At 49.3% G+C, this 13,236-nt stretch overlaps 3 protein-coding genes across 3 annotated transcripts; 1 reads left to right on the top strand and 2 right to left on the bottom strand.

The window, feature by feature from the left end:
* Nucleotides 1-672: 672 nt before the first annotated feature.
* LTR64_001862 (uncharacterized protein) lies at nucleotides 673-2,793 on the top strand (the record flags this gene model as incomplete). The annotated part of the gene is made up of 5 exons (XM_064896239.1): nucleotides 673-885; nucleotides 961-993; nucleotides 1,048-2,284; nucleotides 2,375-2,488; nucleotides 2,600-2,793. 5 exons carry the CDS (start codon nucleotides 673-675, stop codon nucleotides 2,791-2,793), a joined length of 1,791 nt encoding a protein of 596 aa, XP_064758926.1.
* Nucleotides 2,794-7,219: 4,426 nt separating this feature from the next.
* LTR64_001861 (uncharacterized protein) lies at nucleotides 7,220-8,824 on the bottom strand (the record flags this gene model as incomplete). Its single annotated transcript, XM_064896238.1, has 2 exons — nucleotides 7,220-8,662; nucleotides 8,687-8,824. 2 exons carry the CDS (start codon nucleotides 8,822-8,824, stop codon nucleotides 7,220-7,222), a joined length of 1,581 nt encoding a protein of 526 aa, XP_064758925.1.
* An 806-nt stretch (nucleotides 8,825-9,630) lies between these two features.
* LTR64_001860 (uncharacterized protein) lies at nucleotides 9,631-11,082 on the bottom strand (the record flags this gene model as incomplete). Its single annotated transcript, XM_064896237.1, has 1 exon — nucleotides 9,631-11,082. One exon carries the CDS (start codon nucleotides 11,080-11,082, stop codon nucleotides 9,631-9,633), a length of 1,452 nt encoding a protein of 483 aa, XP_064758924.1.
* Nucleotides 11,083-13,236: the final 2,154 nt, after the last annotated feature.

Raw genomic sequence — 13,236 nt, 5'->3', positions numbered from 1 at the left:
AAATACAAAAGTCCATCACTACGATTCTACCTCTCTTCCCTTGACACGATGAAGGTTTTCACTGTGATAGACCACGTCGTAAGCGATGCGATCGGGTACGTAAACGCTATGGCAACCATGACGCTGGACGAAGCAGGGTCGATTGTCAGACAACATTGGCCTTGGTCGTGCTAAGTCCTGTGATGTTGAATGGACTCGCATCGTCAACCATTTCGATCCCCGTGACCAGAAAATGCTCGTGGACTATCAGCGACCACATCTGATATTGTTCAGCTTGACAGCCCCAACCCTGCATATGGATCTCTGGTATTGATGACTTCCTGGGACATCCTGGACTGCTTGAGGCTTCTGGGTGCTTGTGTTCGTTGTTGGACTTCAGATCGACATCACAATACGTTGAAGGTGGGTACTGGATAATAACGATTGCCCTCACGCTGTGTTCTCTCCTTCCTCTCGCACAAGGCTCCACTGGATCTGCAGGTTCAACACAAAAACATAAGAAGGTGAAAGTAATTGCCATTGCTTGTTCTTCTCCTTGCCACATTTCTTACTTCTCGTCCATTTCGATCTAGACTCACTGATCCGTATGTCTCTGACACCTATCAAAGCTCTCTCTACTTACAACACAAGCAGATCAACTTACCTTCCTCTTTCGACCAGTCTCAGCCCACAATGGCTAGTCAACAAGCAGTCCAGAAGTCCATTGAGGATCTCGAGCGTGAGGTCTTGCGGCTCGAGAGGATGAAAGTGGGGATTGAAGCCAGTTTGGTTAACGCAAAGATTGCTCTGTATGCTGCGCAAGGCAAGCCATCGCCTTTGTTGCCAATTACTGCTGCGATGTTTTCTGGCACTCAGACGTCTTCGGACGCACATCAAAACTCTGGGGTGAGTAGAACATCTTTCGACAAAGACGATAATATTGAATCAACTGTGTCACATCTGCTAATTTCGTTGCGTCAGGCAAATCTTGGATCGTCTGCTCTCCAGAAGAATGTGCGTAATAATTCAGCCAACTTTCAGGTCGATGATGCTAACCAAGGACTATAGAATCCTCCTCCTTGTCGAGGCAATGCCTCAAATCCAAAGAAGAACGCGTTACAACCATCCACCATGCCCTCTGCAGCTTCACAGCCCACAGCTGTAAGCCAAGCACCACCAACGCAACAGCAGATTGTGCCATCTATTGAGCCTCGTCAAGACCATTCTGTTGTGAAGACTGTCTATACTCCTGGCTCGAGTCTCTCTTCTAGCGCTTCGAAGCAGCAGCGTACTGGTGCAAAGCCACAAAATTTGTGCGCTCAAAGCTCTCCTTTCCAGCGTCAAACTCTGTTAAACCCTTCTCTACACATACCACCAAAGACATCGTCACAGCAGGCTGGGCAATCAGCATACGATATAGTCTTTGGCAGTATGAAGCAGCAAGCCAATATGCCATTATCCTCGCATACGAAAGGAAAAGGGGTAACTGGAAAGCAGGCTCCATCTTGGCCACCTGGTTTTAACCCAAAATCATATCCTGTGCTGACAGCTCTTGCAAAGGGAGAAAGTGCTCGAAGGAGGAAGAGAAGTCTGTCTGTCAACGACATCGATCAAGGTCGTCACAAGCATGCCCGAGTAGAGTCCAGTCGATATGATACCCCCGCCATCAACACCGCTAATAATGATGAGGAAGAGGTTGAGGGTGTCGACGGCGACGACAACGACGAAAATCCAAGCTCCGGCGCCGAGAGATCCGATCATCCGTCCGATTACGAGGAAGTGACTATTCCTCTACGCTACCATGTCTCGCCAATTATACAAGATATCTTCCTTGGAGCACAGGTTAACTCTACCGCTAAACGCAACCAAGCTCGAGCACAGCGACCAAAACCCAAGAATCAGCCTCAACGTCCTTTCATACGATTACGATCAATTCCTGGCACTACTGCACTATATTCCGTAACTGGAGCAAATGAAGAGCCTGCTGAAGAGGAAGAGAACGCGGCGGAGGGTACAGACGAACAGAGAAATTCAGCTAGTCCTCCTTTCGTTATACAGGAAGGAATTCAAGACGACGACGACGACAATCCCAATGAGGAGGAAGCAGATAATCCGGATAAACTAAAAGGGGACCCAATTTATGTCAAAATGACTCCTAGTGAACGACATAAGCTCGAGCTTACCTATTGCGTTTACGTCTCTAAGATTGTTTCTTCGAAGACGTGTGTGGCGATGCCCCCGGTGCCACACGACAGAATGTCGATTAAAGAGAGGATGGAGCGGAGATTTGGCATTCTGCCAAATGGTAAGTTGTCTGTGCTTGTATATACGTGAATATACAGCTCTTTGGATATACACCCTGGACGACAGACCGGATGGCTAACTTATATACCAGGCGACGAGAGAGATCGATACAGAACAGCCAGCGACTTCGAAAAGGATACCGAGAGAATGCTAAAGGACTATATTAAGCTAGGTTCTTGCAAGGATTGTCCATTCAACAAATCTGGTAAGCACCTTCCGGCCTTCTTTTACGGCGTATCTGCTTCTTGTTTTTACCTTTCCCTTTCCTCTATCTTCGTTCTAAGTTTTAAGACATTTTTGTACTAATTCTTTCCAGGCACTGCTCGCTTCATGTGCTACCGAATGCGTCTTACGCCGTTGGTCGAAGAACGAATGGCAGAGCTTCAGCAGTGTCTTAAGGAAGCTGATCTCGTTGACGGAAGGCTAGGATTCGAAGCAAAAGAAGAGTTCGTTGAGAATTGGTTTCATCCTGAGGATTTCAGTCCTGAGAGCCACTATGTCGGAGGCTGATAGAATGGCTTACGATGACTCGTTAGAGTGTGTTTAACCCGGTCTTCTAGCGGAGAAGACGTTGGAAATATCTGAAATCATTGGTGTCGCCCTTGCAGGGTGGCAGAGGTGAAGCTAGGAGAGGTCTAGAGTGTACCAGGTGGTACAAGGTCTCGAAATGGATCGGCGAGCGTTCAGGAGCTATCGGTGCGTTCGAATCGGTTCTGCTGTACTCGCGGGTTAAAAGACTATGCTCTGGGCTTGTTCGGGAAGTCCTAGGGCGATGTCTATAGTCTTTTAGCTTTGAGAGGGTTCCAACCCTCTCGTATAAAAATATGACGGAAGCACTCAGATCTTCTTTCTTCCATCATGAACTAAGCGCTTTCAAAGCAAGTGTGTAGGGCCGGAAGGTTGCACAGGAATCTGGCTCGAGCTGGGGGAAGGCACAGTTCAAAGGACGAATTCTGCACCTAGTAACTGGTCTTCTGCATAAGCTTAATACGACCTCGTCAGTTTCAATCCATCGCAGCATTGTAGTATAGAGGAAATGGCTCGTCTAGGTTGTAGCATTGTGGTGCTGGTGCGGAGGAAAGCATAGCTGGGCTACGCAGTTCGAAATTTTTCGTCCATCTTCAGTCTGATCGACCATGGAAGTTTTCTGTTACATGTCGACGGCGATAGCAATGTAGATCCTCATGTGCAAGTACGCAGATAGCAGCAACTCCAAGCAATTGCAACCACTTTGCTATCGCAGTTGCAGGCGCCAGTCTGGATGAACGCCGAACTTGTCTGAAAGAGGTAAGGCGGCAATATACCTTCCGGAACCACGTTGAACACAGCTGCCAGCTTCAGCAGGACGACCGAGACGCCGCGTACTCTCAGTAGTTATACAGAGTGCATGACTCGAGCTCGATGACTTATCTAGAGCACTGTCCTGGCCTAGTCAGACCAAGAAATTTGCTTTCATGGCTGCCACGCAGCTGAAATGGCAGTTTGCTACTACAACTCCATGGTAGACCGCGTCCGCAAGCTGATCACAACCTGTTAAAGGTCACACTCAACGTCACGGCAAGCTGCTTGGAGGCCCTTGTGTCAGGCGTGCTGTGTAGTGGTGCCAGGAATCGCGACTAACCACTCCCCAGAGGGATCAAACTTATGACACATTTGCGCAACTCGTCCGGATTTACGAGTCAATGCTAACACATAACAGAGAGTAGCAGCTCATAACCTCTCGGCTCACTGACAGTGGCAATTATCCTCGTTTTGAACACTACCACCGACTTATGTCTGTGGAACTTCTCCACCTTCGATGACCCCTATAGGTCAAACATGAGCGGAGGAGCACGACGACATTTGCTGACATACGCACAGCGCAAGATCTCCCACCCTCGATAACCCCTATAGGCCAAACGATGAGCGAAAGAGCATGGCAACGTCTTCTATAGATACGGGGTATAACACGAACAATCTGCTTGGGCCTGCAAGCCATATATTCGGACGATCCAGAAGAGATGATCTTTGACACCAGTGATGTCAAAGGCAGCACTCGTATAACATCGGCGGATGACGAGCTGTCTTTGCAGCATTTGAAGCATCTCAATCAGACACCTAGCACTGCACAACGAGTAACAGTACCGGGGTACGACTCTCTTATCGATCGGAGGTCCTTGCTCGAAGGTATCGAACAGCTCGCAAGCTCGAGGAGCTCGTTCAAGATGTCAACAACCCTCTGCCTGCATTGGTGAATGCCATGCTTCGAGACAGTCATTCTGCCTGCAAGCTGTTCTCGCTATGGCCTCCACCATTTGTGAGCTTTACGACGACGACGATGATGGCGATAGCCCTATGCCACAACCACATCTTCATCGAGTAAGGCTTCGGGAATCGAGCGAAGTAAGAGCAGTTAGACTGGGTTTCGAACACTTCTACTCCGTGACAGCCATATTGGGCACAGAGGCTAGCCTTGTATGAAGAGTATGCATCGATTCTCGGGATCGTGACCACATGGCTCGACCCTCGATTCCTTGGCCTCACTTCCGACTGCGGTGGCTGTGTCGTGAGTTGACCACGGCCCTATGCATATGTTTCCCAGATACATCGACCACTATGGTTTTTCAACCAGAAATATCGCAGACAGCTATAGTACAAGTTGCCCGTGAGTGGTTCTTGAAAATCTCTTCAACTTGGCCCTATTGTTTGAAGAAGGGACAGCACCGCCGACATGATATACGCGAACAGATGTCGTGTTGCGGAACCTGGCTGTATCAGGTTACTGACCTCGATGGTCGCTACTTTGTGTAACCCCAGCCATCAGGGCACTTTGAACCTCGATCCAGGTTCTGATAAGACACTGCACAAGCTGAACACGGGTCAACATGTTCTGCTCAAAGGCGTCGAGTGTTCAGCACACTGGCACTCGTCGTACTCCCATGTTCAGAGCAGTTTCTTTCGTGAACCAGCCGACCTCATTGTCGTTGTTGTACCTCGACGAGCTGCATCCGTCACTCCTCCACCCGCTTATCGAAGGGCCTGCACAACGACATGGCAAGCTGTCATTTTTGATTCTGCATGATGGAAACTGTCTTCACCAGCCTGATTGTGGGTTATAATGTCGGGCTAGCGCAGATCAACTAGCTCCTAAAGCAGTGTGGGTCGTGGTGGGACAGCTATCTGTTTCTCAAAGCTGAGCTGCACTCAGGGTACTGATCTTGGATGCCTAGTATACCACTGCTCTTGAGATCGATGATGATCAGGTCTCGTTTCGGTCTGAGCATGAGCTGGAAGCCACTGTACTCGACGTGAACCTGAATGCCTTCTGTTACTTCGAGTCTGTGATGTTCGGGCTAGGCGCAGTGCTCAAATCTTTGTGGCATGCTTAGGGTCGGTTCTATTGCTAGGACATGAACAATGGATCTATTTGGTCGGCTTCGGTCGGCATCGAAGCAGTCAGGCAGATTGACGCGCATGGGAGATACCTTCTGAGCCTGGAAGAGCTGATTGTCCAGCTTAGAGGCTGGTCCAACGGGAATCTTCGCAGAGAGGTCTGTGGTTGTGAATTTTCAGTGTCTTTTGATCAACGGTCGATCCACGTGCAATGGAAGACCAACGTGGCCTATCGTTGGTCATTCGTATCTGCCAATGGATGAGCTATGACGGACGATTGCTTGTCCTCGTTAACAACGGAGAGGTATCAAGGTGGAGGGTTGTCAGTGATGTTGCTGTACAGCTGGATACTGGGGACCGCGAAATCGTGAAAGGAAAAATAATCCTCAGACCTACGGCGGTAGCAAGGGCAGCGGACAGCAAACATTCCGGCTTTGCAGCTTTACGCCTCTTCACACGCGCGCGGAAAACGTTATCTTGAATGTCTTCTTCCACCTCGTCGTTTACGTATATACAGATTGCCACTATTATCAGGCTAACTTTCAGCTCACGCGTAGAAGTCAGATAACAAGTCAAGAGATCCGTGACTTCGCTTCGGCACCCCCATGCATTCCTGTCTCTCGAGGGAATGCAGTCTAAATTCTAAAGTCGTGAAAATGTGACGAAGGGTGGTAATTTACAACCAAACGAAATACCAGCAGGTGAGCTGTTTCATAACGAGATTGTTGCCCATGAGGCTGCGTAGACTTTTGTGCCGCAAACTCCTTTACCTACGATTTCTGCAACAGACTTACGAGGTTACCTGAGATGATACCAATGCTGACGAGGAGAACAGCCAGCGCGATGGAGGCACTGTTACACCCGGGATTAAAGGATACGGGTCACAACGAGCATTGAGACTCGATCGAACATCTAACACACAGACAGGCTACCTACTGAGTTGAGTGTGCACGGAGCCACCTCAAGATTTAGGCGTGTAATCGAGCTTCAACATCGGTGTGATGAAAGCACCATTTTCATAACCGAATCTGAGGAGCACGCTTGCTGGGCCAGGAGACGGGCCCATTGCGAAATGAGAAGTCCAGGAGGGAGAAAGCACAGACTCTAAGACTCGATCTGTTGATTCTTGAGAAGGCATAACAAGCATACCAATGGCCAAGTCAAGCGTAGGGTCAATAGAGAAAGAATTCAGGCTACTGCAGCAGGGACAATGGGCTTTACACGGATGAACCATGCCTCAGTCGTCTAGTTTGCGAAATTCCTTATTCAAAGGCTGACTCAAAATATAGTGTCAGGCATCGGCCAGATCTTGAGGCTATGGAAAGATCGATGTTGAGAGCATTACAGTTCTAGCTGAGGAGCTGGGAAGGACGGACGATAAAGCATTGGTACGGGACATCTCCTTTAAAAAGTCAGATCAATCGGTACGAGGCTGTCTCGATGATGGACTGTGACCAATTAATTGCAATGTAGTCATTACCAATAATCAGACCTGAATTTTGTTTCATTTCGCTGTACACCTTCCAGCCCACTCTGTCTATGGATCATCTATGTACGTCCACACTCACGAGCGTTTCCCCAACTCCATGTCCCCATCCCAACTCGTATCGTCTACAAGGCTAGGAGTACCCACCGACCTCCCGATAAACACACCCACTGCCGTAACAACTACACTGACAATAAAAAATCCCTCGAACCACTTCTGCACCCATCGTGGATCCAACATACCACTCCCAAGTGCACTGTTAATCACGCTGCCGACTTCCTTTGGCATCATACCTCGTAGCATTAGCGCTGAGGAGATGACGTACATGCCTGAGATCTGTGAGATGAGTAAGGCAAAGTTGGTCCGTGTGGCGTGAAGGAGACTCGGCATGAAGCGGGAGAAGAGGTGGAACGTCTGAGTGACGGCGCTGAAGGAGGCGAGGAGCATTGCGCCGGAGAGGAGGAAGGAGATCTGCTGAGCCCAAGAAGCTTGATCTAGGCTTGGGTAGATGTGTCTGGCGAAGAAGGCGATAGCGTAGGTTATTGGGTCGGTGTCGGTGTTTGGGCCGGTACTGAATGTGCGGCGCAGGATGTTGATGATTGTTGTTGCGATGCGGTAGATGCAGTAGAGGGCGAAAGTGTATTGGAAGGCTAGGAGGGCACGACCGAAAGGTGTGGTGGATTTCAGTTGTTCGGCTCGGCGAGATTTGAGGACTGTGAGTGAGGATTCGAGGGAATCGGACATGGTTTCTAGACCTTTGATTTCGAGTTCTAATGTTTGCTTTTCTTGAGTGTCTGGTGTGCCGCGGAATGTGCCGACCACGCCTGCAAACCAACCTTTTGAGGCTGGAGCATCAGCCATATGACGCTCCAGCACTCGTAGACGAGCTTTCTTCTCTCTGGCCATGTCTAAGGTCGCGTCGAGGCCGGTCTGTTTTCTTGCAATGTCTGATTCCGAGACCAGTCTGGGTTTGGGTCCGAAATTGTGCCAGATAGCACTTATGCTTGCGAAGCCAGAGAGTAATGCCATCAGGGCTACTCCTGTAATACCAAGTCTGTCCAAACATGCTTGGAAGACATTCTGCTTCTTCTGCAGTGTGTCCTGTATGCTCTTACTTTCAGGAAGCCATGCTCCGATTGTCCAGAACAGAAAGAGAAAGGCTGCATATCCAAGAAACTCGAAAATCCATGCCAGCCTTCTTCGGCCTTTGCTTTGCGAGTCGAGAAACTTGTAGCCTGATTTTGCAACGACACTGTAAATTCCCAGTAGAGGTATAGCAATCACGAGGAGGCAGAGCAGGCTGACAACTGTGATCTGTAGCGCAACACTTCGAGCAGTCGGATTGAACGAGTTCGATATCTCGCATAGGAGAAGTTCCGTAAGGACAGTGGATAGTGCAATGGTAGAGGAGAAAGTGAGAGCTGCTATGCGACGAGCCAGATTTTGTGTTGCTGGCTCATTTTGAGCAATTGCTGGCTGTGGTAGCCTGCCATTCGTGGCCTTCGCCAAGGTCTGGTCACTCTGTGCAAGAAGCAGAGGATATACCTTGCGATATGCGATTACTGTCGCAAGGACGAATGTTGCTACGAAAGGCAGTGTCGAGAATGCTGCTTTGGTGCCGAAGACATGTGATTGTAGGTAGGATGGTGTGCAATCATCGCAGTCTTCTTGCGATGGGAGCATTTTCGTGGTTGATAGGGACGGTCCAGCATCGAGGGGAAGACTCGAACATCACTATTTGTGATGCGATACGTGCAAGGTCCTCAGCAACGGCGACAATGTGGCTGGATCATATCGAGTTTGGCTGCGAAACGCGATGGTTGAGCAAGAACGGCTGAGTGCTGGCACTTGCCGTTGTCGAAAGTCCGCATCGACGTTTCCGGTTAAGCGCTGCGGTACTGCGCAAAGTAGTAGTACGGCGTACCTAAGGAGTTACGGATGAACTTCCGAGCACAAGCACGATGAGATCGAGCAGATAGTCTTCAAACATATACGATCATAGAAGTAATACCATCCCAATTCCCGATACTGCTGCTCGAAATTTGCTAGTTCTGAGTCAGGATAACCATGTTTCACCATCCATATGAGCGATCCGGTCCTCAACCTGCCTACTCTGCACACTCGTCTAGCTGTAATAAAAATGCCGTCGCTACTTACATTTTTATTCACTGGCCAATTTCGTTCACGTTCACCGTTGCAGGCATTCCTTCGTAGCTTGAGCACCTGCAAAGCCCCGAAACATAAATCATACACCATTTGGACAGCGAGCAGAGTTGCGTGCTTTGTATTAGCCGACGAAGGAGTTGAAGCCTTATGTATTGTGGTAAGAATATTGGAAAGAATCAGGGAGAGGTATTGGTGAAGATGAGACAGACAAGTTAAATCCACAGACTTCCAATACATCATCCCAACGATGTGATACGGCTCAATCATTATTTTGCCCTCATAAGTCATATATCATAGCCCATATCCAATTTTGTCTACACTGTTTACCGACTACTACTCCTGGCCCCTCTCTCACGACTTACTGACCGACGCCTCGGCTCTGGTCGACTCAGAATCGAATTTAGCCACGGGTTCTGCGAACGCGTACTCGGCCGTCGTTCTTCCACAATCTTCGGCATGCCAAACTCGCCTTCGTCCTCCGTGTCTGTTAGAGCACCCTCGCTTTCTGGCTTAGCATGACGCGCAGGACTAGCGGTCCGGCTGCCATTTCTGGGACTATCGTCCCATTCTGCCAATGCCTGAATGATCGGGCTCTTCATTGCAATGTCGGCTTTTGGTGCCGATTCCGTGGTTAGAAATCCTATGGGTAGTGCAAACCGCGATTGTGGGTCTTCGATATCATCGTCTTCTGTCTGAGACGTGCTGGTAACACGAGTCAATGGTCCTCCATATACCCGACCCTTGTTTCTGAGGATGCCTTTCCTGGGACCCACGGCCTTTTCGACAGCATTCGCTTCCTCGGAAGTGCCTTTGGTAGCGAAGTCTGCAGCGTCGAAACTTCGGTCACTGATGTGTTGCCCGCCTACAGACTTGGTGAGGGTGAGCATATTCGTGTAGACACTACGTCCCTGCTCAGCCTGTCGCTTTGTCTTCTTCTTGGTTCGTTTCAGCGTCGGACGAACGACGATTGTAGGAACAGGCGAACGTTGCAAACAGTACTTTGAAACAGACGATCCGCCCATCAATCCTTGCATACCAGTCAAGTTGCGACCACGAGTACCGACTATAATGGCTACAGGCTCGTAGAGTTGAATCATAGACTGTATGACCTCAGTCACTCTTCCAACTGCTAGTTCCATTTTCAAGCTGATAGCTTTGCGCTCGATCGCGTTTTTCTGAATTACACTTGCTAGCAGACGTTCCGCCTCCTTCTTGTATTCTCTTCTCTCGCTCGACTCTTCGCTGACGACGCGCAGGCAGACGATCTCATCGCCATCGTCGACTAGCTCGTCGAGTGTCCACTCGAGTGCATACTCGCTATAGTCTTTGGCGTCTGTGCCGCAGATGAAAGTCCTGGTGCGGGGTGTGTACTGGAAGTCATTGTGCTTGTATTGTATGCTAAAGGCCTCAGCGGCTGCGTCTGGAGTGGCAAACGTGTCGAAACCAACTCCACGTGAATATGGAAGCGCAGGAGGCGGGCTCGAGTTCCGATGTAGATGTGCTTGGGACAGAGAAGGTCGAGGTATTGGAGGACAGGTGGACTCTCGTCGAATGGTCTCTTCTGCTGCACCAGTATTGAATTGTATACTGCTCTTTCGTCGTCCAGTCATTGACGGGCGCTCCATCTGCCCTGGTCCTGTCGTCGACGATGGTTTCCCAGCACCATCCCAGACTTGGCCGAAAGCGAGTTCTTCTTGTTCTTCTTTCGTTCTCGGCCCATCCATGGTTGCGGCTGCACTGGCTAGCGTAGGGTTATTCTGCTGCAGCGAGGTCATGTTCAATGGAAGATTTGTGAGTCGCTTGCTTAGCTAGGGCGCACGTGAAAGGACGCTCGTGGTCTGCCCAAGAGCTTCGTCAAGTCGGCACAATGAAGAGCTGATAATGTGTGACGTGGTATATATGACTGTACGTCAAGGTTCGCAGAAATCCAGTCAAACACGCAAGCTTTTCACGTTGAGCCGAGTCTTTGTTTCAGCAAGCACGTTGACCTTGGCTGCGCCTACTGAACGATGACGGGCTGTCCTTGGATGGTTCTTTGTCACTATGCTTCTGAGGACATGTTAGACAAGCTCTGCAATAACTCAACAAGCGAAGGAGGTTAGCCACAAGAACACGAAAACAAATGTCTGTAAATTACTGAAGCTGTATACAAGGTATATGGCACAAGGGAAGATCACAAGAGCAGCGGAAGAAGCACCGCACGTGGTTCTGATGAAGCCTCCATTAGAAGGTTCGACTTGAATGAGGGTGAATCTTGCGAGCCACCGCTCTGGCTTGCTGATAGTCAGCCTGGGCGTTGGCTTGGCTGATGGAAAACCACTGCATCATGCATGTCGAAAAGGTTGTAAACATGCGATTGAGCTCCGGCAATATGTGAAGAGTAGCAAATCATAGCGAGCAAGTCACTAGGCTGCGGAGCTGCATTTATTCTACGATACTAGTAGATACTGGCACAGCACCCCTCAATCGTCAATCGGCAAGGCGGGCGGCATGCCTAGATCGACCTCGATGCCGGTATGAGAGTGGCCGGCACGTGCTTCGTCAAGCATGACACGCTTTCAGCATATACTTCCGCTCACAATACTATGCCAAGCCTCTCAAGCAAAGTCTAAGATCCCGTAAGCATATCTCAATCCTTTGTGCTATAAGCTACACACGGCGGGATCATAACCATGTCTCTGCTTACAATGGCCGCAATGTTTCAAAAGTCCTTGCTGGTCGGCTCGAAGATCTGATCCGCATTCATCCCCAGGTATGTATACAAAAGTCAGACAGTCCCCGCCAATTCTCGGGATACAGACGATCTGATTAGAAGAGCACAGGCGTGCTCTCGAGACTTGGCAGTCTGTACAAGAGGGAACAATACCAAAGGTCAAGACTCACAGCAAGTCCTCAGAACTTCTTGAATTACATATGCTTGTCGGTCACCCCAGGATTTCGCTGCAAGGCGAGACCCGTCTCATTATGATCAGGTATACAAAAAGATCATCTGACTGTAACGCGAAGCTCTGCCTGATCGTGTAGTGGATCAAATCTATCATAAGATTCGTAACCTTCTCGTCTGATTCGAAACGTGGACCATAAGGGACATTCTGTGTCTTTGGTAAGAGGACACGTATCAACAATCGTCGTGGTTGTTTTCCGGCAGTCGAGTTGTAAGTAACATATACCCGACTATTTGCAATATTGGGCAATAACAGATCCAACCAACTCGTTTCTGTTGCCGACAAGCGGCTTGCGTGCAACACGAATTGGTTATGCAACAACAAAGTCACAAACGGTACAGCACTTCCTTCTCGTCCTTTGAACTGCTCGACAACATCCATGATATCACAATACTCTAATCCTACTATTAGTACGGCGAGGGTAGCTGCGAAGCCAATGCTCCCGCCGAGCATCATAGTTTGATAGCTTGTCTGCGTCGATACGGTGGCCATCACGGTGTCCTAATTTCGTCAGCGATAGTGATAGATATGCACGACAAGTATATACTCTGTAGCCCTAGTAGGTAGGAGGGTCCACTCCGTGATAGTTATGATAGTGTACCACGTTGCCTAAGATGGCGCTGGTACGTCCAGAGACATTGGTCACACCGCAAGTGCTACCTGGTAGCTGATGACCCTGCCGATCGTTCTGGTTGATTACAGCGCCAGTGCTATTGTTGCTTGACGACGCGTCGGCATGCAGATTGTCATGATCAGTAGGACTTTGTCTATTGCCTTTCCTCCACATAGTCACACATAGTAATCAGCAGACGATATCAACAGGGGGCAAAATGGTCCAAGGTTCCCAAAGTACAGAAAAATCCGCGAAGATGGCCGCAGATCAATAACATCATGAATGGAGAGCAGTCTTGCGGTGCAACACGACATTGGAAAGGAACTCATATCTAGCCTATACTGGTAGCTGAAGGCAAGAACACTTGTTCT

The sequence above is a fragment of the Lithohypha guttulata genome (genome assembly GCF_036872675.1).
Source record: "Lithohypha guttulata strain CCFEE 5908 chromosome Unknown scaffold_1, whole genome shotgun sequence".
Taxonomy (NCBI): domain Eukaryota; kingdom Fungi; phylum Ascomycota; class Eurotiomycetes; order Chaetothyriales; family Trichomeriaceae; genus Lithohypha; species Lithohypha guttulata.
This window is presented reverse-complemented; position numbering and strand designations above follow the sequence as displayed.